At 41.5% G+C, this 19369-nt stretch overlaps 1 protein-coding gene across 6 annotated transcripts in view; it reads right to left on the bottom strand.

Moving 5' to 3' along the window:
- Positions 1-11887: 11887 nt before the first annotated feature.
- Positions 11888-19369, bottom strand: part of MYO9A (myosin IXA) — a 167393-nt gene continuing 159911 nt past the window's right edge. For 5 of the 6 annotated variants that reach the window (XM_073579431.1, XM_073579427.1, XM_073579430.1 and 2 more), the window contains 5 exons: positions 18944-19067; positions 18743-18796; positions 16483-16670; positions 13835-13977; positions 11888-13203 (listed from right to left, as the gene is read on the bottom strand). In XM_073579431.1, the coding sequence (XP_073435532.1) occupies positions 12794-13203; positions 13835-13977; positions 16483-16670; positions 18743-18796; positions 18944-19067 (919 nt within the window). In that variant the 3' untranslated portion in view covers positions 11888-12793. The remainder of the gene's footprint in view (positions 13204-13834; positions 13978-16482; positions 16671-18742; positions 18797-18943; positions 19068-19369) is intronic. The other variant, XM_073579428.1, reaches the window with a different exon arrangement.

Here is a 19369-nt window from a genome sequence, read left to right on the forward strand (position 1 = left end):
GGGCTCTGCAGGTGGAGGTCGGTGCTGGAGGCCCCATTATTCTCTATGTGGAGTGGGGCTCTGCGGGTGGAGGTCGGTGCTGGAGGCCCCATTATTCTCTATGTGGAGTGCGGCTCTGCAGGTGGAGGTCAGTGCTGGAGGCCCCATTATTCTCTATGTGGAGTGGGGCTCTGTGGGTGGAGGTCGGTGCTGGAGGCTCCATTATTCTCTATGTGGAGTGGGGCTCTGTGGGTGGAGGTCAGTGCTGGAGGCCCCATTATTCTCTATGTGGAGTGGGGCTCTGCGGGTGGAGGTCGGTGCTGGAGGCTCCATTATTCTCTATGTGGAGTGGGGCTCTGCAGGTGGAGGTCGGTGCTGGAGGCCCCATTATTCTCTATGTGGAGTGGGGCTCTGCGGGTGGAGGTCGGTGCTGGAGGCCCCATTATTCTCTATGTGGAGTGCGGGTGGAGGTCGGTGCTGGAGGCTCCATTATTCTCTATGTGGAGTGCGGCTCTGCGGGTGGAGGTCGGTGCTGGAGGCTCCATTATTCTCTATGTGGAGTGCGGCTCTGCGGGTGGAGGTCGGTGCTGGAGGCTCCATTATTCTCTATGTGGAGTGCGGCTCTGCGGGTGGAGGTCGGTGCTGGAGGCCCCATTATTCTGTATGTGGAGTGCGGGTGGAGGTCGGTGCTGGAGGCTCCATTATTCTCTATGTGGAGTGCGGCTCTGCGGGTGGAGGTCGGTGCTGGAGGCTCCATTATTCTCTATGTGGAGTGCGGCTCTGCGGGTGGAGGTCGGTGCTGGAGGCTCCATTATTCTCTATGTGGAGTGCGGCTCTGCGGGTGGAGGTCGGTGCTGGAGGCCCCATTATTCTCTATGTGGAGTGCGGCTCTGCGGGTGGAGGTCGGTGCTGGAGGCTCCATTATTCTCTATGTGGAGTGCGGCTCTGCGGGTGGAGGTCGGTGCTGGAGGCTCCATTATTCTCTATGTGGAGTGCGGCTCTGCGGGTGGAGGTCGGTGCTGGAGGCCCCATTATTCTCTATGTGGAGTGCGGCTCTGCGGGTGGAGGTCGGTGCTGGAGGCCCCATTATTCTCTATGTAGAGTGTGGCTCTACGATTCGTGACCCCCGTCACGTGACGAGGGGGGCCCACAGAGTCTGAACTGCCCCGGGCCCTGGCTACCCTTAATCCACCCCTGGGTATTACCATTTTCAAATGGTGTGTCATCATCGAGCACTAGGTTGGACTCACACTAGAAACCATTTTCTGACGGTCGTTAGTGTCTTTTCACCATAGAAGCTAGTGACTTGAAGATATTGTTGGTACTCCTCGTTTAATGACAGAAAAACCCACAATGGTGACAGAAATAACTTGAATCTGACAAAAGTAATAAAAAAAAAAATCTATGAAAATGAACAAATGAAAGTCAGACATTGCTTTTCAACCATGCTTCCACAGAATTTAAAAAAAATAAAACTCATGAAATAGGCCTGGACAGAAATGATGGTACCCTTAACTTAATATTTTGTTGCACAACCTTTTGAGGCAATCACCGCAATCAAACGATTCCTGTAACTGTCAATGAGACAATGAGACTTCTGCACCTCTCGACAGGTATTTTGGCCCGCTCCTCAAGGGCAAACTGCTCCAGTTGTCTCGTGTTTGAAGGTTGCCTTTTCCAGATGCCATGTTTCAGCTCTTTCCAAAGATGCTCAATAGGATTTAGGTCAGGGCTCATAGAAGGCCACTTCAGAATAGTCCAATGTTTTCTTCTTAGCCATTCTTGGGTGTTTTTAGCTGTGTGTTTTGGGTCATTTATCCTGTTGCATGACCCATGGCCTGCAACTGAGACCAAGCTTTCTGACACCGGGCAGTACATTTCTACAATCCCTTCATAGTCTTTAGATTTCATTGTACCCTGCACAGATTCTAGACACGCTGTGCCAGATGCAGCAAAGCAGCCCCAGAACATAACAGAGCCTCCTCCATGTTTCACAGTAGGGACAGTGTTCTTTTCTTGATAGGCTTCATTTTTCCATCTGTGAACATACAGCTGATGTGTCTTGCCAAAAAGTTCCATTTTTGTCTCATCTGTCCATAGGACATTCTCACAAAAGCTTTGTGGCTTGTCAACATGTAATTCCAATCTGGCTTTTTTATGATATTTTTTCAACAATGGTGTCCTCCTTGGTTTTGTCCCATGAAGTCCGCTTTGGCTCATACAATGAAAGATGGTGCGATCTGACACTGATGGTCCTTGAGCTTGAAGTTCACCTTTAATCTGTTTAGAAGTTTTTCTGGGCTCTTTTATTACCACTCGTATTATCCGTCTCTTCGATTTGTCATCAATTTTCCTCCTGAAGCAATGTCTATCTAGGAAGGTTGGCTACATTCCCATGAAGCAAAATTTCTGAATAATATGTGCAATTGTAGTCACAGGAACATCATGCTGCTTGGAGATGGTCTTATAACTTTTACCTTTAACATGTTTGTCTATAATTTTCTTTCTAATCTCCTGAGACAACGCTTTCCTTCGCTTCCTGTGGTCCATGTTGAGTGTGATAAACACCATGTCACCAAACAGCCCAGTGAGTATCTGTAGCCCTCTATACAGGCCCACTCACTGATTCCAAGATTGTAGCCACCTGTGATGCTAATTTGTGGGCACACCTTGATTTACCATGTCCCTTTTGTCACATTATTTTCAGGGGTACCATCATTTCTGTCCAGGCCTATTTCATGAGTTTTATTTTTTTTTTAAATTCCATGGAAGCATGGTTGAAAAGCAATGTCTGACTTTCATTTGTTCATTTTGATATTTTTGATTTATTATTACTTTTGTCAGATTCAAGTTATTTCTGTCACCATTGTGGGTTTTTCTGTCATTACACGAGGGGCACCAACAATTTTGATCACGTGTGTACGTAGCTTTGTTGATCTGCTGTTTGGCATTTAGTTTTGATCTTGCCTGGGTGCTGTTTTTTTGAGATGCAGGTCTATCCTTAGCACACCGCTTCCAATCATCTGAACCATACCATGGATCAATACTGAGCCAAGATTTGTCATTTTAACTTGTAGAACAACCACCTTCAGACTGGATTTCAGCCATTTACAGTTGAATAGACACTTACACATCTGACAAATTCTGCCTGGGTTATGTATGTGACACTTTTAGAAGATTACGAAACAATCACTGACCTCAGGGAGACCAGTCAAAGAAAACACTGCGGCAGCCGGCAAAGGCCCTCATTCAGTGAAATCCTAGGTGCATTGCTCCCTGGGAAATACGAATAAGCAAATAAAGTCCGTGGAGCCTCATTTAAGAGTCTCAAACACGGGACTAGCCAGATCTTCCTCCAGGGAAGGACCCAGCCAAAGGGTGGCTCCTTTCGGAAACCACCATTACCACCATATTAAGTGGCCCTTTAAGTCAATATCCAGCTCTTTACGAGTTTACAGATTTGACAAGGGAAATACCAAGGCCAGGTATCCATCCACAGACAGCTGTTTTGGGGTGTTGCCCCTCATCAGTGTGGAGTAGGATTCTGGCTAATCCCGTGTTTGAGACTCTTAAATGAGGCTCCACGGACTTTATTTGCACTTTTACAAGATTGGAATTATCCTGTAAAACATCCTACATATAGATTGAGGAATATTAGTCAGGTGAAGCTATGTATTGTTTACTTAGGATAATTAAAGATATCTATAGCCACACACAGATGTCATACCCTTCATTGTTCAAGATGCACTCAAGTTTGTGCACAGTTTGCAAAGAGCAGTATGTATGTGTATATATATATATATATATATATATATATATATTTGTATATATATCATACATACACTACCGTTCAAAAGTTTAGGGTCACTTAGAAATTTCCTTATTTTTTTGAAAGAAAAGCCGTTTTTTTTCCAATGAAGTTAACATTAAATGATTCAGAAATACACACTATACATTGTTAATGTGGTAAATGACTATTCTAGCTGCAAACGTCTGGTTTATACTGCAATATCTTCTTCGGTGCATAGAGGCCCATTTCCAACAACCATCACTCCAGTGTTCTTATGGTACTTTGTGTTTGCTAACTGTGTAAGAAGGCTAATGGATGGTTTGAATACCCTTGTGCAAGTATGTTAGCACAGCTGAAAAGTTTGGCTGATTAGAGAAGCTAGAAACCTGAACTTCCTTTGAGCTAGTTGAGAATCTGGAGCATTATATTTGTTGGTTCCATTAAACTCTCATAATGGCCAGAAAAAAAACTTTCATGTGAAACTCGACAGTCTATTCTTGTTCTTAGAAATGAAGGCTATTCCATGTGAGAAATAGCCAAGAAACTGAAGATTTCCTACAAAGGTGTGTATTACTCCCTTGAGAGGAGAGCACAAACAGGCTCTAGCCAGAGTAGAAAGAGAAGTGGGAGGCCCCGCTGCACAACTGAGCAACAAGACAAGTACATTAGAGTCTGTAGCTTGAGAAGTCGACGCCTCACAGGTCCTCAACTGACAGCTTCATTAAATAGTACACGCAAAACGCCAGTTTCAATGTCTACAGTGAAGAGGTGACTCTGGGATCTGAGACTGGCTAATAAAAGGAAAAGATTAATATGGGAAAAAGAACACAGACATTGGACAGAGGAAAATTGGAAAAAAGTGTTATGGACGAATCCAAGTTTAAGGTGTTAGGATCACACAGAAGAACATTTGTTAGGCGCAGAACTGAAAAGATGCTGGAAGAGTGTCTGACGCCATCTGTCAAGCATGGTGGAGGTAATGTGATGGTCTGGGGTTGTTTTGGTGCTGGTAAAATGGGAGATTTGTACAAGGTAAAAGGGATTTTGAATAAGGAAGGCTATCACTCCATTTTGCAATGCCATGCCCTGTGGACAGCGCTTGATTGGAGCCAATTTCATCCTACAACAGGACAATGACCCAAAGCACACCTCCAAATTATGCAAGAACTATTTAGGGAAAGAAGCAGGCAACTGTATTCTATCTGTAATGGAGTGACCAGCACAGTCACCAGATCTCAACCCCATTGAGCTGTTGTGGGAGCAGCTTGACCATATGGTATGCAAAAAGTGCCCATCAAGCCAAACCAACTTGTGGGAGGGACTTCTGCAAGCATGGGGTGAAAATTCTCCAGATTCTTTCAGCAAATTAAATGCTAGAATGCCAAAGGTCTGTAATGCTGTAATTGCTGCAAAGGGAGCTTTCTTTGACAAAAGCAAAGTTTGAAGGAGAAAATTATTATTTCAAATAAAAATCTTTTTTTCGAATCTTGTCAATGTCTGGACTAGATTTTAAATTCATTTGGCAACTCATTTGATTAATAAAAGTATGAGTTTTCATGGAAAACACAAAATTGTCTGGGTGACCCCAAACTTTTGAACGGTAGTGTACATAAATACATACAGGGTGGGCCATTTATATGGATACACCTATATAAAATGGGAATGGTTATTATACGAGGGGTACCAACAATTTTGACCACGTGTGTGCATCATTTTATAAATGTTTACTGGCTCAGGCAACCCTCTGTCTATCTGTTTACATCCTATAAAAAAATTCTAAATGAAAACCCACAAAGGACGTCACAGATATAGAGCAATAGAGTTACTACAATCAATAGTAAACACAATAAAACAAAGTCTTGCCATTCTAATGGATGGAAGTAAAATTGACGATGTATCTAATGTCTCCAATTCTTAAAAGTCCATGCCATTATTCTGCATGGACATTTAACTTTTCCATTAAACTTAACCCGTTCTAGTAACAAATCTAGAGGGTGGGCCATTTATATGGATACAGCTATATAAAATGGGAATGGTTGGTGATATCAACTTCCTGTTTGAGGCACATTAGTATATGGGAGGGAGTACACTTTTCAAGATGGGTGGTGCTGACCATGGTGGCCATTTTGAAGTCGGCCATTTTGGATCCAACTTTATTTTTTCCAATGGGAAGAGGGTCATGTGACACATCAAACTTAGTGAGAATTTCACAAGAAAAAAAATGGTGTGCTTGGTTTTAACGTAACTTTATTCTTTCATGAGTTATTTACAAGCTTATGACCACTTATAAAATGTGTTCAAAGTGCTGCCCATTGTGTTGGATTGTCAATGCAACCCTCTTATTCCACTCTTGACACACTACCACCACTAATCAGCTCTTCCCAAACAGCCCAAATTTTAAGTCCAATACAAAAGAATCATATTACAAATTATTTCGCACCGGCTGTAATATCAAGGTCCAAAAAAAGAAAAGTAGAGCAAGAGGAAAAAGAGGAAAGGGATCTAATAGAAATCTGAGAATATATAAAAAAAAAAAACAAGGAACCCAGAAACTATTAAACAACCAAATCTTCCTCTGGTTAAAATATTTAATTTATCATCCCACATTCTATCCTCTTCATAAATGGAAATTTTAAGTAGGGGACTAAATTTCTGCCCTGCTCAAGATATGAATGTATTTGATCTTTTTCTCGATTTAAATGCATACACTCGCAAACTTACTCTTAAAAGGCATTTCTTGTTGACTGAAAAAAATGGGGACATTGGGGATCTCAAAAAAATACTGATCCCAACAGAGACAAAGAAAGTGAATATATCCACAAGGAGGTACACCCAAAATCTATATTTAATCCTCATCAACACAGAGGACCAAATATAGACACTTTTTTTTCATTAGTATCTGAAGAATTTAGAAAGTAGGAAAATAATAATAAAAATAAAATCGAAAAGCATGGAATTGGGAAAAATAAGGTAAAAAAGGAGAACAATATCTCTAAAAGAGAAAGAGTGGCATTGGAGGATTTTAGAAAAAATACAGATATATTAATAAGACAAGCTGATGGGGGGGGGGAGTAGTTGTGCAAAACAGATCTGACTATATTGAGGAAGCTTTGAACATATTGTCTGATACGAGATATTAAACATTTTTAAAAGAAGATCCTACACAATGCTTTGTCCGGGACTATCACCATATGATCAAGGAAGCCTTTGAGAGAAATATTCTTAATAAAACAGAAAAAAAGTTTTTAGCAAATCCTGCGCCAACAATGGCGTTATTTTATCATTTACCAAAATGGCATAAGAACCCTGAAAAACCACCTGGCGGACCGATTATATTAGGAATTGGGTCTTTGACTTGTCATCTTTCTCATTATATTGACTTGTTTTTACAAGATCTAGTAAAGTCTCTTCCTTCAAATTTGAGAGATTCCACACTATTGAGGAACTGAGGGATATTGAATGGGATAACTATTCCTTTATCTCGGATGTAAATTCATTATATTCCAACATAGATCACAAAATGGGGGTAAGTGCGGTGGGTTTTTATTTAGCAAAGACAGAGATGCTCCCTGAACAAAGATTTTCTGTTAAAGGGTCTTAAATTCATTCTCGAACACAATGTGTTCATTTTTGAAGGCATACTGTATTTACACTTGCTCGGCACCGCGATGGGAACTCGGGTCGCGCCAAGTTTCGCAAACTTATTCATGGGGCAATTCGAGTCCTCATCGTCACTCTCTAAGCCTGTTTTCAATGACAAAATAAGGCTTTATAAGCGCTTCATTGATGATCTGATTATTATATGGAAGGGGACAGAGGAGGAAGCGGCACAGTTAATAAAGGAGCTCAATAATAACACCTGGGGGATTACCTTTACATCACAAATTAATAAAGAAAAAATGGTGCTTCTTGACCTAGAGATCAGCCTTAGTGGGGAAAAAAATTATTATAAAAACCCACTTCAAAAAGGTGGATTCAAATGGCTTTTTAGATTTTAACAGTGCATATTACAAGAAGTGGAAGGTTAATATACCCCACAGAATTTTTTTTTCGTATAAGAAAGAATTGTACGAGAGAATCTGATTATCTAGCTCAGTCTAAAATTCTAAAAAGAAAATTTAAGGATAAAAGATACCCAAAAAATTTGATAAATAGTGCATATAGGGATAACAAAGTAAAAACACAGGAGGAATGTTTAAAAGGAAAAAATAGGAAGGGGGATAATTTGACCATTGGTAAAGAAAAAAGTGATCGCTGGAAAATGAATTTTGTGACAACATTCAATAGGGGAAATAAAGTCATAAGAACTGTGCTTTCAAAATATTGGTATATCTTGACGTGTGACCCTGTTTTGGGAAAACATCTCACTGATAAACCACAGATTACATACAGAAGGGGGAAAACTTTGAAAAATTTGGTGGCCCCCAGTAAATTAAAAAAACAGTTGGATTCAAAAGGAAAAAACAATAAAAAAAAGTACTGATCAAATTTTATTTGGTGTTTCTCAAGGAACCGGAGTTTTTAAATGCACCTCTAAAAATGTTGTACCTGTGGGATCCTAGATCACGGGGCTAAAACTATCAAATGTAATAGTACTGGTGAGGTCTTTGAGATTTCACAAAGACTCACCTGTAGCAGTGATTTTGTTGTATACGTCATCACATGCAGTTGCGGTTTGCAATATGTGGGATGCACTGTGCAGACACTGCGGTCCCGCATTAATGGTCACAGAAATAGAGCAAAAAATGGCTTTTTAAAACACAGTCTCTCAAGGTATCTCCTAATTAAACATAACAAAATCTTTAACATAAAAGCAACTCCACCCTCTGGTGTTGCAAATAGGAATGCTCTTTTAAACCGTAAAGAAACGTTTTGGATATATCGTCTGGGAACATTATATCCAAATGGATTGAATGATATCATAGAGAGTTTGAACGTTGCCTTTTTTTTTTCAGGTTTTTTTTTTCTTCTTCTTGCATCTATGTTGTCAAGGTTGCATCAATCAGTGGGTGTGTTCCTGAACTTGGTCCACACCCTAAATCAAGTTTCTGAGACTGGGATAAAAGGTTGCTACTATATATAAGTGTAACTGAATTTTATACTATTAGGATTTGTACTGTGTTTTTATGATACCTGATGAAGGATATACACTGTATCCGAAACGCGTTGTATCAAATAAAAAAATATGAAATATCATCTTTGGATGTGAGTCCTGGGAAGCGCTGCCATTCATGGGCTGGATGTGCCTTTCTTGATTTACTCATCCTGTGAGAGCCTGACTCTCTTTCACTTGGATCCACCCGAGGCAAGCTGCAAGCCCTGTCTATTGAAAAGTATCCCAGAAGGAAGGATCTTTGAGGATACACAATCTAAAGCTATATTAGTCTTCTATCAGGTGAGTGCATAAAATTGTGCACCTTTTAAAGACTATAATATTGTGTTTACGCACTTAGGGCGCCGCGATTTGTCTGTTCTCTCCCAAACAGGGTTTTTTTTGCACTCTTGACACACGGATCGCAACACCACAGAAGAAATGCTAGCACAGGATTCCAGTATCCGTTGTTTCAGATGCTGCAAATCTCGTATCTTCACAGCATAGAAAATTGCCTTCAGATGACCCCAAAGATAAAAGTCTAAGGGGGTCAGATCGGGAGACCTTGGTGGCTATTCAACTGGCCTACGACGACCAATCCACTTTCCAGGAAACTGTTCATGTAGGAATGCTTGGACCTGACACCCATAATTGATGGTATGGTGTGGTATATGGGGTACAAAGATAGTGGGGCCATTCTTCATCAATGGAAACCTCAGTGCCACTGGATATCTGAAATTGCTACATGATGATGTGTTGCCCTCTTTATGGACTGAAGATGGCACGTTCCCTGAGTTTTTCCAGCAAGATGGTGCACCGCCACATTACGGGTGTCAGGTCCGAGTATTCCTACAAGGAATCTGACCCCCTCAGACTAGCATTTCTTCTGTGGTGTTGCTATCAGTGTGTCAAGAGTGGGAGAAGAGGGTTGCATTGACAATCCAACGCATTGGGCAGCACTTTGAACACATTTTATAAGTGGTCATAAATTTGTAAATAACTAATGAAAGAAAAAAGTTATGTTAAAACCAAGCACCATTGTTTTTCTTGTGAAATTCCCAATAAGTTTGATGTGTATGACCTTCTTCCCATTGAAAAAAATAAAATTGGATCCAACATGGCCACCACCCATCTTGAAACGTTTTCCCCCTCCCATATACTAATGTGCCACAAACAGTAAGTTGATATCACCAACCATTCCCATTTTATTTAGGTGTATCCATATAAATGGCCCAACCTGTATATGCCCTTCCTGATTGCAATTAGCATCTGGTACAAGTGATCAGACTTGTTTCACGTTTCAGTCGAAACTCCGACTTTTTTTTTGCCCTAGTCGGACCAGTTTCATCCGACTCAAATTTTGTTTCATGAAACCCGATCCGACCAAAGTCGCTCAACTCTAATGGAGAGGTGTCAATAAGACACATATCCAATAATAATCCTAGAGTTATTAAAGGGTTAAACAAAAACACACACACAATAAGAACAAAGTCTTTTAATGAAAGAATACACTACACACATTGTTTAAAGCTTTATTACACTCTTAACTCCAAAACGACGCCATCGTTCTCCTGTAAAAAAGTATGAAATAATAAACCAACAATATCCATACCTGTCCGGCGATCAGTCAAGTCCCACGGCGTAATCCATCTCGGGGGAGGGGAGTTAATCAGTTTGCAGGCGGAGCGATGCTAATGCGACCGTTCCGACTGTAAACTACTGGGGAATGGAAGCAGCCGGCGCAGACTCAGTAATGAGCGGTAACATCACCGCTAGTTACTGAGCATGCGCCAGCTGCTTCTCCTTCATTCTCCAGTGGTTTACAGTCGGAGCGATCGCATTAGCATCGCTCCGCCTGTAAACTGATTAATTCCCCCCCCCCCCCGAGATGGATTACGCCGTGGGACTTGACTAATCGCCGGACAGGTATGGATATTGTTGGTTTATTATTTTATACTTTTTTACAGAACAATGGCGTCGTTTTGGAATTAGGAGTATAATAAAGCTTTAAACAATGTGTGTAGTGTATTCTTTCATTAAAAGACTTTGTTCTTATTGTGTGTGTTTTTGTTTAACCCTTTAATAACTCTAGGATTAGTATTGGATAGGTGTCCTATTGACTCCTCTCCATTACTAATCCGGGCTTAATGTCACAATACAATAGAAAGGTGACATTAACCCCTTATGACCCCACTTGCCACCACTACAGGGCAAGTGGGAAGAACACGACAAAGCTCCAGAATAGGCACATCTAATAGATGCGCCTTTTCTGGGCAGCTGGGGGGGGCAAAATCAAGAGCCCCTTACCAGCCTGAAAATAGCAGCCCCCAGCTGTGAGTTTTGTCGGGTTGGTTCACAAACAGAGGGGGGACCCCACGTCGGGTTTTCATTCATTCTTCTCTCCTGCTCACTGTTGCAAGCAGAGCAGGAGAGAAGAATGACAGCCGTGTTCAGCACCAGCCGCCGGGGAACAGCGCTTACCGTAGCGCTTCTTCCCCCGCGGCCAACCATGTACACGGAGGACAGTGTGAACTGTTCTCCGTGTGCCGTGTTCAGCACGTTTTGCGGACCGTGTGCTCCCGCAAACACTGACATGTCTCCGTGTTTTGCACATGGACCATGTGTCCGTGAAAACATGCTGACATGTGCAGAGACACATTAATTTTAATGTGTCTACGTGTGTCAGGTAAGTGAGGAAACTGTCACTACACGTACCGGAGCCACTGACGTGTGAAACCGGCCTTTACACAGTGCTCGCATGCCATTAATGACTTTTCGGAGTTTAGAAACCAACCCATTGTTAAGTGGGCTACCAAAAAAAACACAGCTCAAGAATAAGGCTAATAATGACCTGGATAAAGAGGAACGTGCAATTTCTCTGATCAATTGTGCTTTCTTAAAAATGGTAGCCACTTTGCACAATATGCCTGTGATGTGTAAACATATTGAAATAGCTATGTATTTAAAGCCTGCCCCATTTGTACGACCCATTTTCAACAATAAAAGTGAGAATACTACTTCAAGAATTGACATTCTGCAGCTTTTGTTCTTTTAATAAGCTCTGGGTTTGTTTGCAATGTAATGGATCTTACAGCCGGAAATGTACAGATTGTACTGAATACATATGATCGCACAGTCTCCCAATGCTCCCCACACCTAGTGGCATCTCCCAGATGCAGGGCCATTTACATTCAGTATGGAAGCGTCTGCCCTTTACAAGGCTCAGCAGGCTTATGTTATAGGAAAATCTTCAGCCAGAAGGGTTAGGTGAGAAGAGGAAGCTGCCCAGTTTCTATGTCTGTTCCTTATAAATCCTCTTCTGCAAAAAAGAAGGTTTCCTCTGAATCGACCAAAACTCCAAGCAGAGTATCCACTTTCTGAAAAAAAAAAAAAAATCTTCTTTCAAGCCCATACGCTGGGGATCCCACAAAACAAATGGAATGTAATCACTTGAGTGCGACACAAGTTTGGTTCTTTTTTTGTCATTGTGGGTGTTGACCAATTTCTTTGGACACTAGGTGAAAACAGACAGAATAACGGAGTGATCTACCCAAGACAAGTTGAGCCATACAGCTTCAACCTTACAAAGCTTTGTGTAACCACAGTGCAGATGCCGCTTTAAATTAAAGGGAAAGGTTTATTTATATTGGGCTTAGAAACCACAAATAAAATTAATAATATTAATATAATAATATTTATAATAAAAGCCTCTCTCTTGAGATCAGTTTGTGTTGATAATAGGAGTGTTAAACTGTTCTGTGATGGGCTAGGTGGGTAAGGCGTTCGTTAAACATGGCCTGGCTGGTCCTTGATATGTTTTGGCAGCGCATGCCAAATGGTTTCTCCTGGATGCACAATGAGGCACCAAGATAAAGCTATGTAGTAGGGCACAGCTCTTGGCAAGGGTGAACAATGGAACCATTATGCCACTTTCAAACCATAAACTCATTGTTCCCAAACAAGACAACAGATTGTGAGCTGCCATCTGATCCCAGAATCCTTTGCTCCCCGCTCTCTGGAGGATCCCTTGGTTTCTGGGGAGATTGTTTGACATTCTTTAATTTCTGGCGTCCTTTCTCAGGATTAAAAGTTCCACGGCTTGTAAAGTGTACTGGGGCCCCAGAGTCTAGGGTATCTGCTGAAGAAGGTTCCCGGTAAAAGGGAGATTTGGAGTGTAAGTGGAACCTCTTTCTTCCCAGGTGGGGTAAGCACGATGAAGCAGTGGGAGAAGAAAGGTTACGGTCTCCACCATCTGTGCTGTCATTTTCTCTCTTGACTGATTTCCGTACTCTTGCCACTTCTGTTCGTGGACCTCGTGTGGAACTCAGAACTAATGCTCTTTCTGAGGGACATAAAAAAAAAAGACAAATCAAACAAGCAAGTGGTCTACGAGCAAATATAATATCATGAAGATAGTGTTCTTCTGAGCCGGAATCTTTCACCACGCTAATGGAACCCTAACTGAAAGCAGTATGAAGTAGGGGATGTAACCCAGAGTTCAGAGATGTCACTTGCTGGGCTTCTTGCTGTAGTTTTGATAAGTGCTTTATCTGCTGCAACTCTTCTAGTCTTATCATTGATGAGTTCCTGCTTAGCCAGAGATCAAGAATATGGAGGACTACTATCGTAGACCGAAAGCGATTAATGGCGTAGGAGACGCAGCTCATCATTGAGAAGACTGGCAGAGGTGCCACAGTTAAAACTAATTTTATTAAAACTGCAGCAACTACATGACACTAAGCGATGGAATTGTGGCTTCTTTCCCAATTTTACGCTGTCCTCAGATTGAGGCTCAAAAAGCTGGTCACAGATTCCCTTTCAGGGGAGCACTAAAAAATAATGCGCCACATGGTCATTTTCAGGAAAGTATTGCACCCAAAAACACCTGTACAACTTCTCTCTGACTTGTGTCACACAACTAGTTTAGAAAAATAAATTTGGTTGATCTCATTTTAGGAGAAGAGATAACCAACCTGATCTGATGGATGCGGCGCCTTCAGACTCATAGTTCAGGTTCTCAGAGCTGTCTGCAGTCCCAAGAGATGCTTCAGACTCCAAGGTTTCATCATCTGATGCTCGAGGCTCTAAAGCTAGCATTTCGTAAGCAAGCTCCTCTCTATTTTAAGAGAAACGTAAAGAGAAAAAAAAAAAAAAAAGATAAAAAGACAAGGTTATTCACACAAGACAAGACATTTAACTACTTATGGTTCCCAATACATAGACTTTTAGCTGGTTTCACGGAGCTCTCTAAGGGCTCTCCCTCAGCATTTTTTTTGGGGGGAGGGTGGTTAAATAGATACAAAAATGGTAGCAAAACTGAAATGTGCGATCCAATCTGTAACTTTATTGTCCAATTACATATTGAAGGTAGCATTAATTTTCCTGCCATTCTTGCACAGCATATGGAATAAATGGCTATCTGCAGAAATGGGTTTCCAAAGGCCCATCAAGAGACTGAAATGTCTGCAATTTTCTCCACTATAGTGAACTGGAGTTGCTCTGTTTCCTTAACTGCCACATGTGTGGTTCACTATTTAATATCTGTGGCACTGTCTTATCAGGCAGATATGATCTATTCTTGTATTTGTCATAAATGTATTGCAGTGGGAAAACAACTTTAAAGGGGTTCTCCAAGAATGTAATAAAATGGCCCCCATCACGTAATTCAAATGGCAGCCCATCCTATTTCATATATCAGGTTAGTTTTCTGTCTGAAGAGACACAGCTCCCGAGACTTATGTCTCAAATGTCAGAGGAGCAAGGTCATCAACATACTTACCTCTGTGTGCTGCCAAAGCAGGGCTGTAGAATTAGAAGAAATGAATCTCCTCATTGACCGAGTACACAGAGGACTGAAGCTGGAGAAAAAAAATCATTTGTGCTCAGTCAGTGAAAAGTTATTTCTTCTAGTGTCACAGCCCATCTCTGGCAGCTCACTGAGAGACATAGGTTTACGATTCTGCTGCTTTGACAGTTGAGACACACAAGTCTTGGGAGCAGCGCTTCTTTAGGCTGCAACCCATCATGACATGTAATTAGGATGGGTTTCAGTTAAAATGGTAGCCATCACACAATTTAATCACGTTTTTTGACAACACCTTTAAGGTTGTGATCAGCATAATGCTTTGTTTGGTATGCAGCAGACTTTGTTTCCCATAACAACCAATCACTGTGCAACTGTCATTTTTCCATAGCAGTTTAAAACATGAAAGCTGGACTCTGATTGGTGGTTACTGACAGTTTTAAAAAGGTGGCGATCGCTTAATCTTCAGTCAACAAAATTATGTACAGATCCAGGCATAGGGAAAATAGGAAAATTATTTTTCTTTGGTACTATTTATCATTTATTGGTTTATAAATACAGAAAGGATAAGAATTGGTCCAAATACAAGGCTGAACACTGCCTAAAACAACTGTAAGGTACTGTACATCATCCAATATATTAACTGCTTGGTTTCCTCTTTCATGAGCGCATACAATGTCAAATATACAGAATGAAGAAATACAATACAACATAACCAGCATAATTGTATATTGCATATGATTATGTTCTTGTCAACAATAGTGTCAGTGAAACAAAAAAATCCCAGTTACAGTGGACGGATCATATAAATTTTGAAAATGAGAGAACTCCTCTCTATTTTTAGCCCTATATGGTTCTAGCCTTTTTCCCTAGATCAAAGTTCCCCAACCTGTGCCTCCCTATCTGTTGTAAGACTACACCTCTCATGCCCTGACAGCCGAAGGGAAGGGATAAATTCTGCACTTTACTCTGAGATGCACGAAGAATAGACAACTAGAAAAACATATGAAAGGCAGCTGTACTTTCAAAAAACCTTGCACAAATCAATACTACAGGTGAATATAAGACACTTTGTAATACATTTTGCTTCTTTCTCCACTTATGAGCCACTCCTTCACCTCCCCTCTGCCTCTGGAACTCAACATCCACCCTGAAATACCAGCTCAAGTCTGTCTTGTCTTGTACAAGATGGAGTTGTCAGCACAGTAAGGTGTCAGGCTGCACATCCTATTATATTCTAAGAAGAGGGGAGGAAGAAGGGGGAGAGATAGGAGCAGGGTGAAGAAACAAGCAGATGTATTAGCAGGAAGAGCTTGCTGATTGTTCTAAAGTCTTTTACTACTCCCCAGTGGATTCCCAACTACACAGCTCAGGTCTGCTGTCTAATTTCTTCCATGTTACTGCTTCTATTTGATTCGTACTCTTCATTCCTTAGCATACAATCTATGTGTGTGCTGTTTATGGGAGATATAGCAACTAGTCTTCTCCCATCAGCTCAGAGTGAATTGCAAATTAGAAATAGAGCCTGCAGAGGGGAAAACTGATTAAAATACAGGCCACAACTGGTGTAATGATAAGAAATAGAGTTTTTCATTGTGTACACACAACAGTTTTATTATGAAAAGTTTCTTGAAAGTACAGTAACCCTTTAAGAAATGGAAGGACATCTAGCAATTATACTTAGTGGTGCTGAGGCAGTATAGAACATCTGAGACAATAAAAATAAAATATAAAAACCTATCCAGATAAAGAAATCATACAATGTGTAAGCTCTAAATAGTCTTGCATCACGCTAGAAAGTTCACGTTCACCACTCACTTCTCCTTTTGTAGCGTCTCTATCTGCTGGGCTAATACTCTTTCTTCTTGTTGCATGGCTGCCTCCTTTTGCTCTGAAGATTCATCTTCAGAAGGAATAGTGGATAACCCGTGGTCACCAGCTGCATCTGGAACAGGGGAACGCCCTGAAATAACCGGGCTCAGATTTGAGCGAAGTCGTCCTTTCCCCTGAATAAAGAGCATAGCATGAATACACATAATGGCATAAGTTAACTAAATGTGTGCCTTGTTGGCATGTTTGCCAGGTTTACATTTTTTCGTTAATGGTGCAGAAAACTGTATCCTTCTACTAGAAATGGGAGAACCGATTTGCAGTCCTCCAGTCCATCAGCCAGGTCAGTAATATGTGACCCCTGAATGGGTGGCCTGCAACTCCCCTTAAAGCCCAGCTCATCTTTTGATTAGCTGGGCTGGTGCGACAGCATCATTGCAGCATGACCCACATACGGGGGTCGCCCAAGCCCAGCTAATCAAGAGAAGGAATGCCAGGAGGTAAGGAGATTTGAAGGCCTCCCCTCTAGCGGTGACAGAATACTGAGCTGGCCGATGAACCGAAGTCCTGTGAAACAGTTCTTCAACCTATAAGTGCTGCTATATATATAATGAAGATTTTATATTCTTTTTCTTGTTTTTTCTATAAAAAAAAAAACAAGATTACATTGAGATGTTTGAGTGCAGATTACATCTAGGCAAACACTTGACTGCAGTAATTTTTTTTTCTATTTCTGTAAGAAATTGCCTTGCAAGTTTATAGTCAATGACACTATTGTCCATCACAGGTAGGTCAGATTATCTAATGTCAATCAGCGAAAAGGCGAACACTGATCTAGGGAGGAGGATGCATTTGTCCATTCACTGTGACGACAGAGCGGAGCCAAGAGAAGGACGGTTGTAAGAAGATTTGGTTGAGAACTGAAGTTGACACACAGCTTTTCACATTCTAAGGTGGCCTTCTAGCGGGTCTGTGCTCAGGTGGGAATACCCACGACAACCGCGGGGTATGCTGACCTGAGCTAGGAGTCAGGAGACGCAGCGGTTGGGCTTGGTATACCGCTGTGGCCGCAATTTTGCAAAACTAAGACTTTTTGACACAGTGATCAACCTACAGCGTTTTTGCCAGGATTAAAGAAAATTGTGTCAAAAAACTCACCAAGGCCACAATATGTGAACCCAGCCTAAGAAATTGAAGGCACGTAAAGTGAAGACCTAACACTGCAGAACTTATAGGAGGAAGGGTATGTTCACATTACCTTTTTTATGTCCGTGTTTGCAGTGGCCTGCGTACAGACAGCAAACAAACCACTGTAAGCACATGTGTTAGTGCAACATAGGAGACTTTCCACAGACCACACTATGCACTAATGTGGCGGATTTCCGGGCAAGACTAGTGCGTATAAATGGTAGGCAGCTCCTGCACCCATCCACTATGCAGACATGCACATGGAGCCAGTCACGTCCACTAAGGAGGCTGAATTTCAGGAAAGCACTAAACTTTATACTACACATGAGGCGAACAGGAGTCCTGCCATAATGTTTTGGAGGAATGCTTTAATAAGTTGTATATTGCCTTTCAGGACTCTGGAGTCTTGTCTCAATAAAGTAATGACCACTTTTTGCTTTTTTCAAAATGTACCAAGCTCCTCGCTATCATCTGCCGCGGTCTAGGCAGACCGGTAATTATATGCCAAAGATTTTCCTTTATAAGAGGTCTTGGGGGCAATACTCCCATAATGGTAATTATGTGGCCTCCGGTCCTAGCCACCAAGACAAATTTATTTTACTTTTATATTAAAATGCAAACATTACATAGAGTTGTTTTACAGAAAATATGCAGAGTATACATGATAAGACAAAAACAGAGGTAAACCTTACGAAACACGTGAAATCCAATATGGGGAGCCCTTCTCTTCGCATGTGATTTGGAAAATGACAAATCATGCATAAGAAGTGTAAACTGAACAGACTGGGTTGTGTGAATCCTAAATGGGACATGGCATGTCTTCTAAAGATGGCCAAATAAGTGACTCTATATCATGAGACTGATGTCAAGATGAGCACAAAACATGCAGATTAAGGCTGGGTTCAGACAGCCATACTTCGGGACACAAAGTACAGATGTATGAAACTGGTCTTAAAATGACTCTTTTCAAAGGAACACAGGACAGTGAGTTTGAGTGCACTAGTGTTAATGGGGACACAACAGGTGAGCGTCACAGACAGCCTGATCTTAGTATACATACCGGCAGGGTGCTGCGATTTATGCTCATAAATCTAACTGCAATTAGTACAGGTTTCTGGATTGAAAAGGGAGATGAAAGGAGAGCAGAAGGTTAGAAGTAGGAGAGAGGCCTAAAAGATGGTGAGCAGAAAGGGCAAGTCTGGGTGTGTTAGTTGTGATGGCGTAGTCCCCAATTTTCCCAGCAGAGTTCATATTTTCTTACCATAGACCTGCGGATTAGGGACAGACGACTCTTGGCTTTGTTCTCTGCAAACTCTAGACTGTTGATATCCTTTAGACGAGCTTTATATTTATTCATCTGTTCCACAACAATCAGCTCCACACAGCTATAGCAAGACAAGCAGAAAGAGAAATGGGACAGGTAAAGGATCAGTATTAAAGAAGCAGTCCCATCAAACTTTATGTCCCCATACCGTGGTAAATGTCCAAGTGCATTAATATACTCAGCGATTGCCATCTTTTCTAGTTTCCGTTCCTCTTCTCAGTTATGTGACTGCAATTTCGTCTCTCCGAATCACACTGGCATTTATGTGAAGTGGAAGACGCTTTTACAATGCAAATCTAGAGAGGCGCAGAATGAGGCCCCATAGGTTTACACTGAAAAAGCCACTTCTGGCTCACACAAACA

The sequence above is a fragment of the Dendrobates tinctorius genome, unplaced genomic scaffold (assembly GCF_039654945.1).
Source record: "Dendrobates tinctorius isolate UK_male_01 unplaced genomic scaffold, ASM3965494v1 ptg000062l, whole genome shotgun sequence".
NCBI classification, from domain to species: Eukaryota; Metazoa; Chordata; class Amphibia; order Anura; family Dendrobatidae; genus Dendrobates; species Dendrobates tinctorius.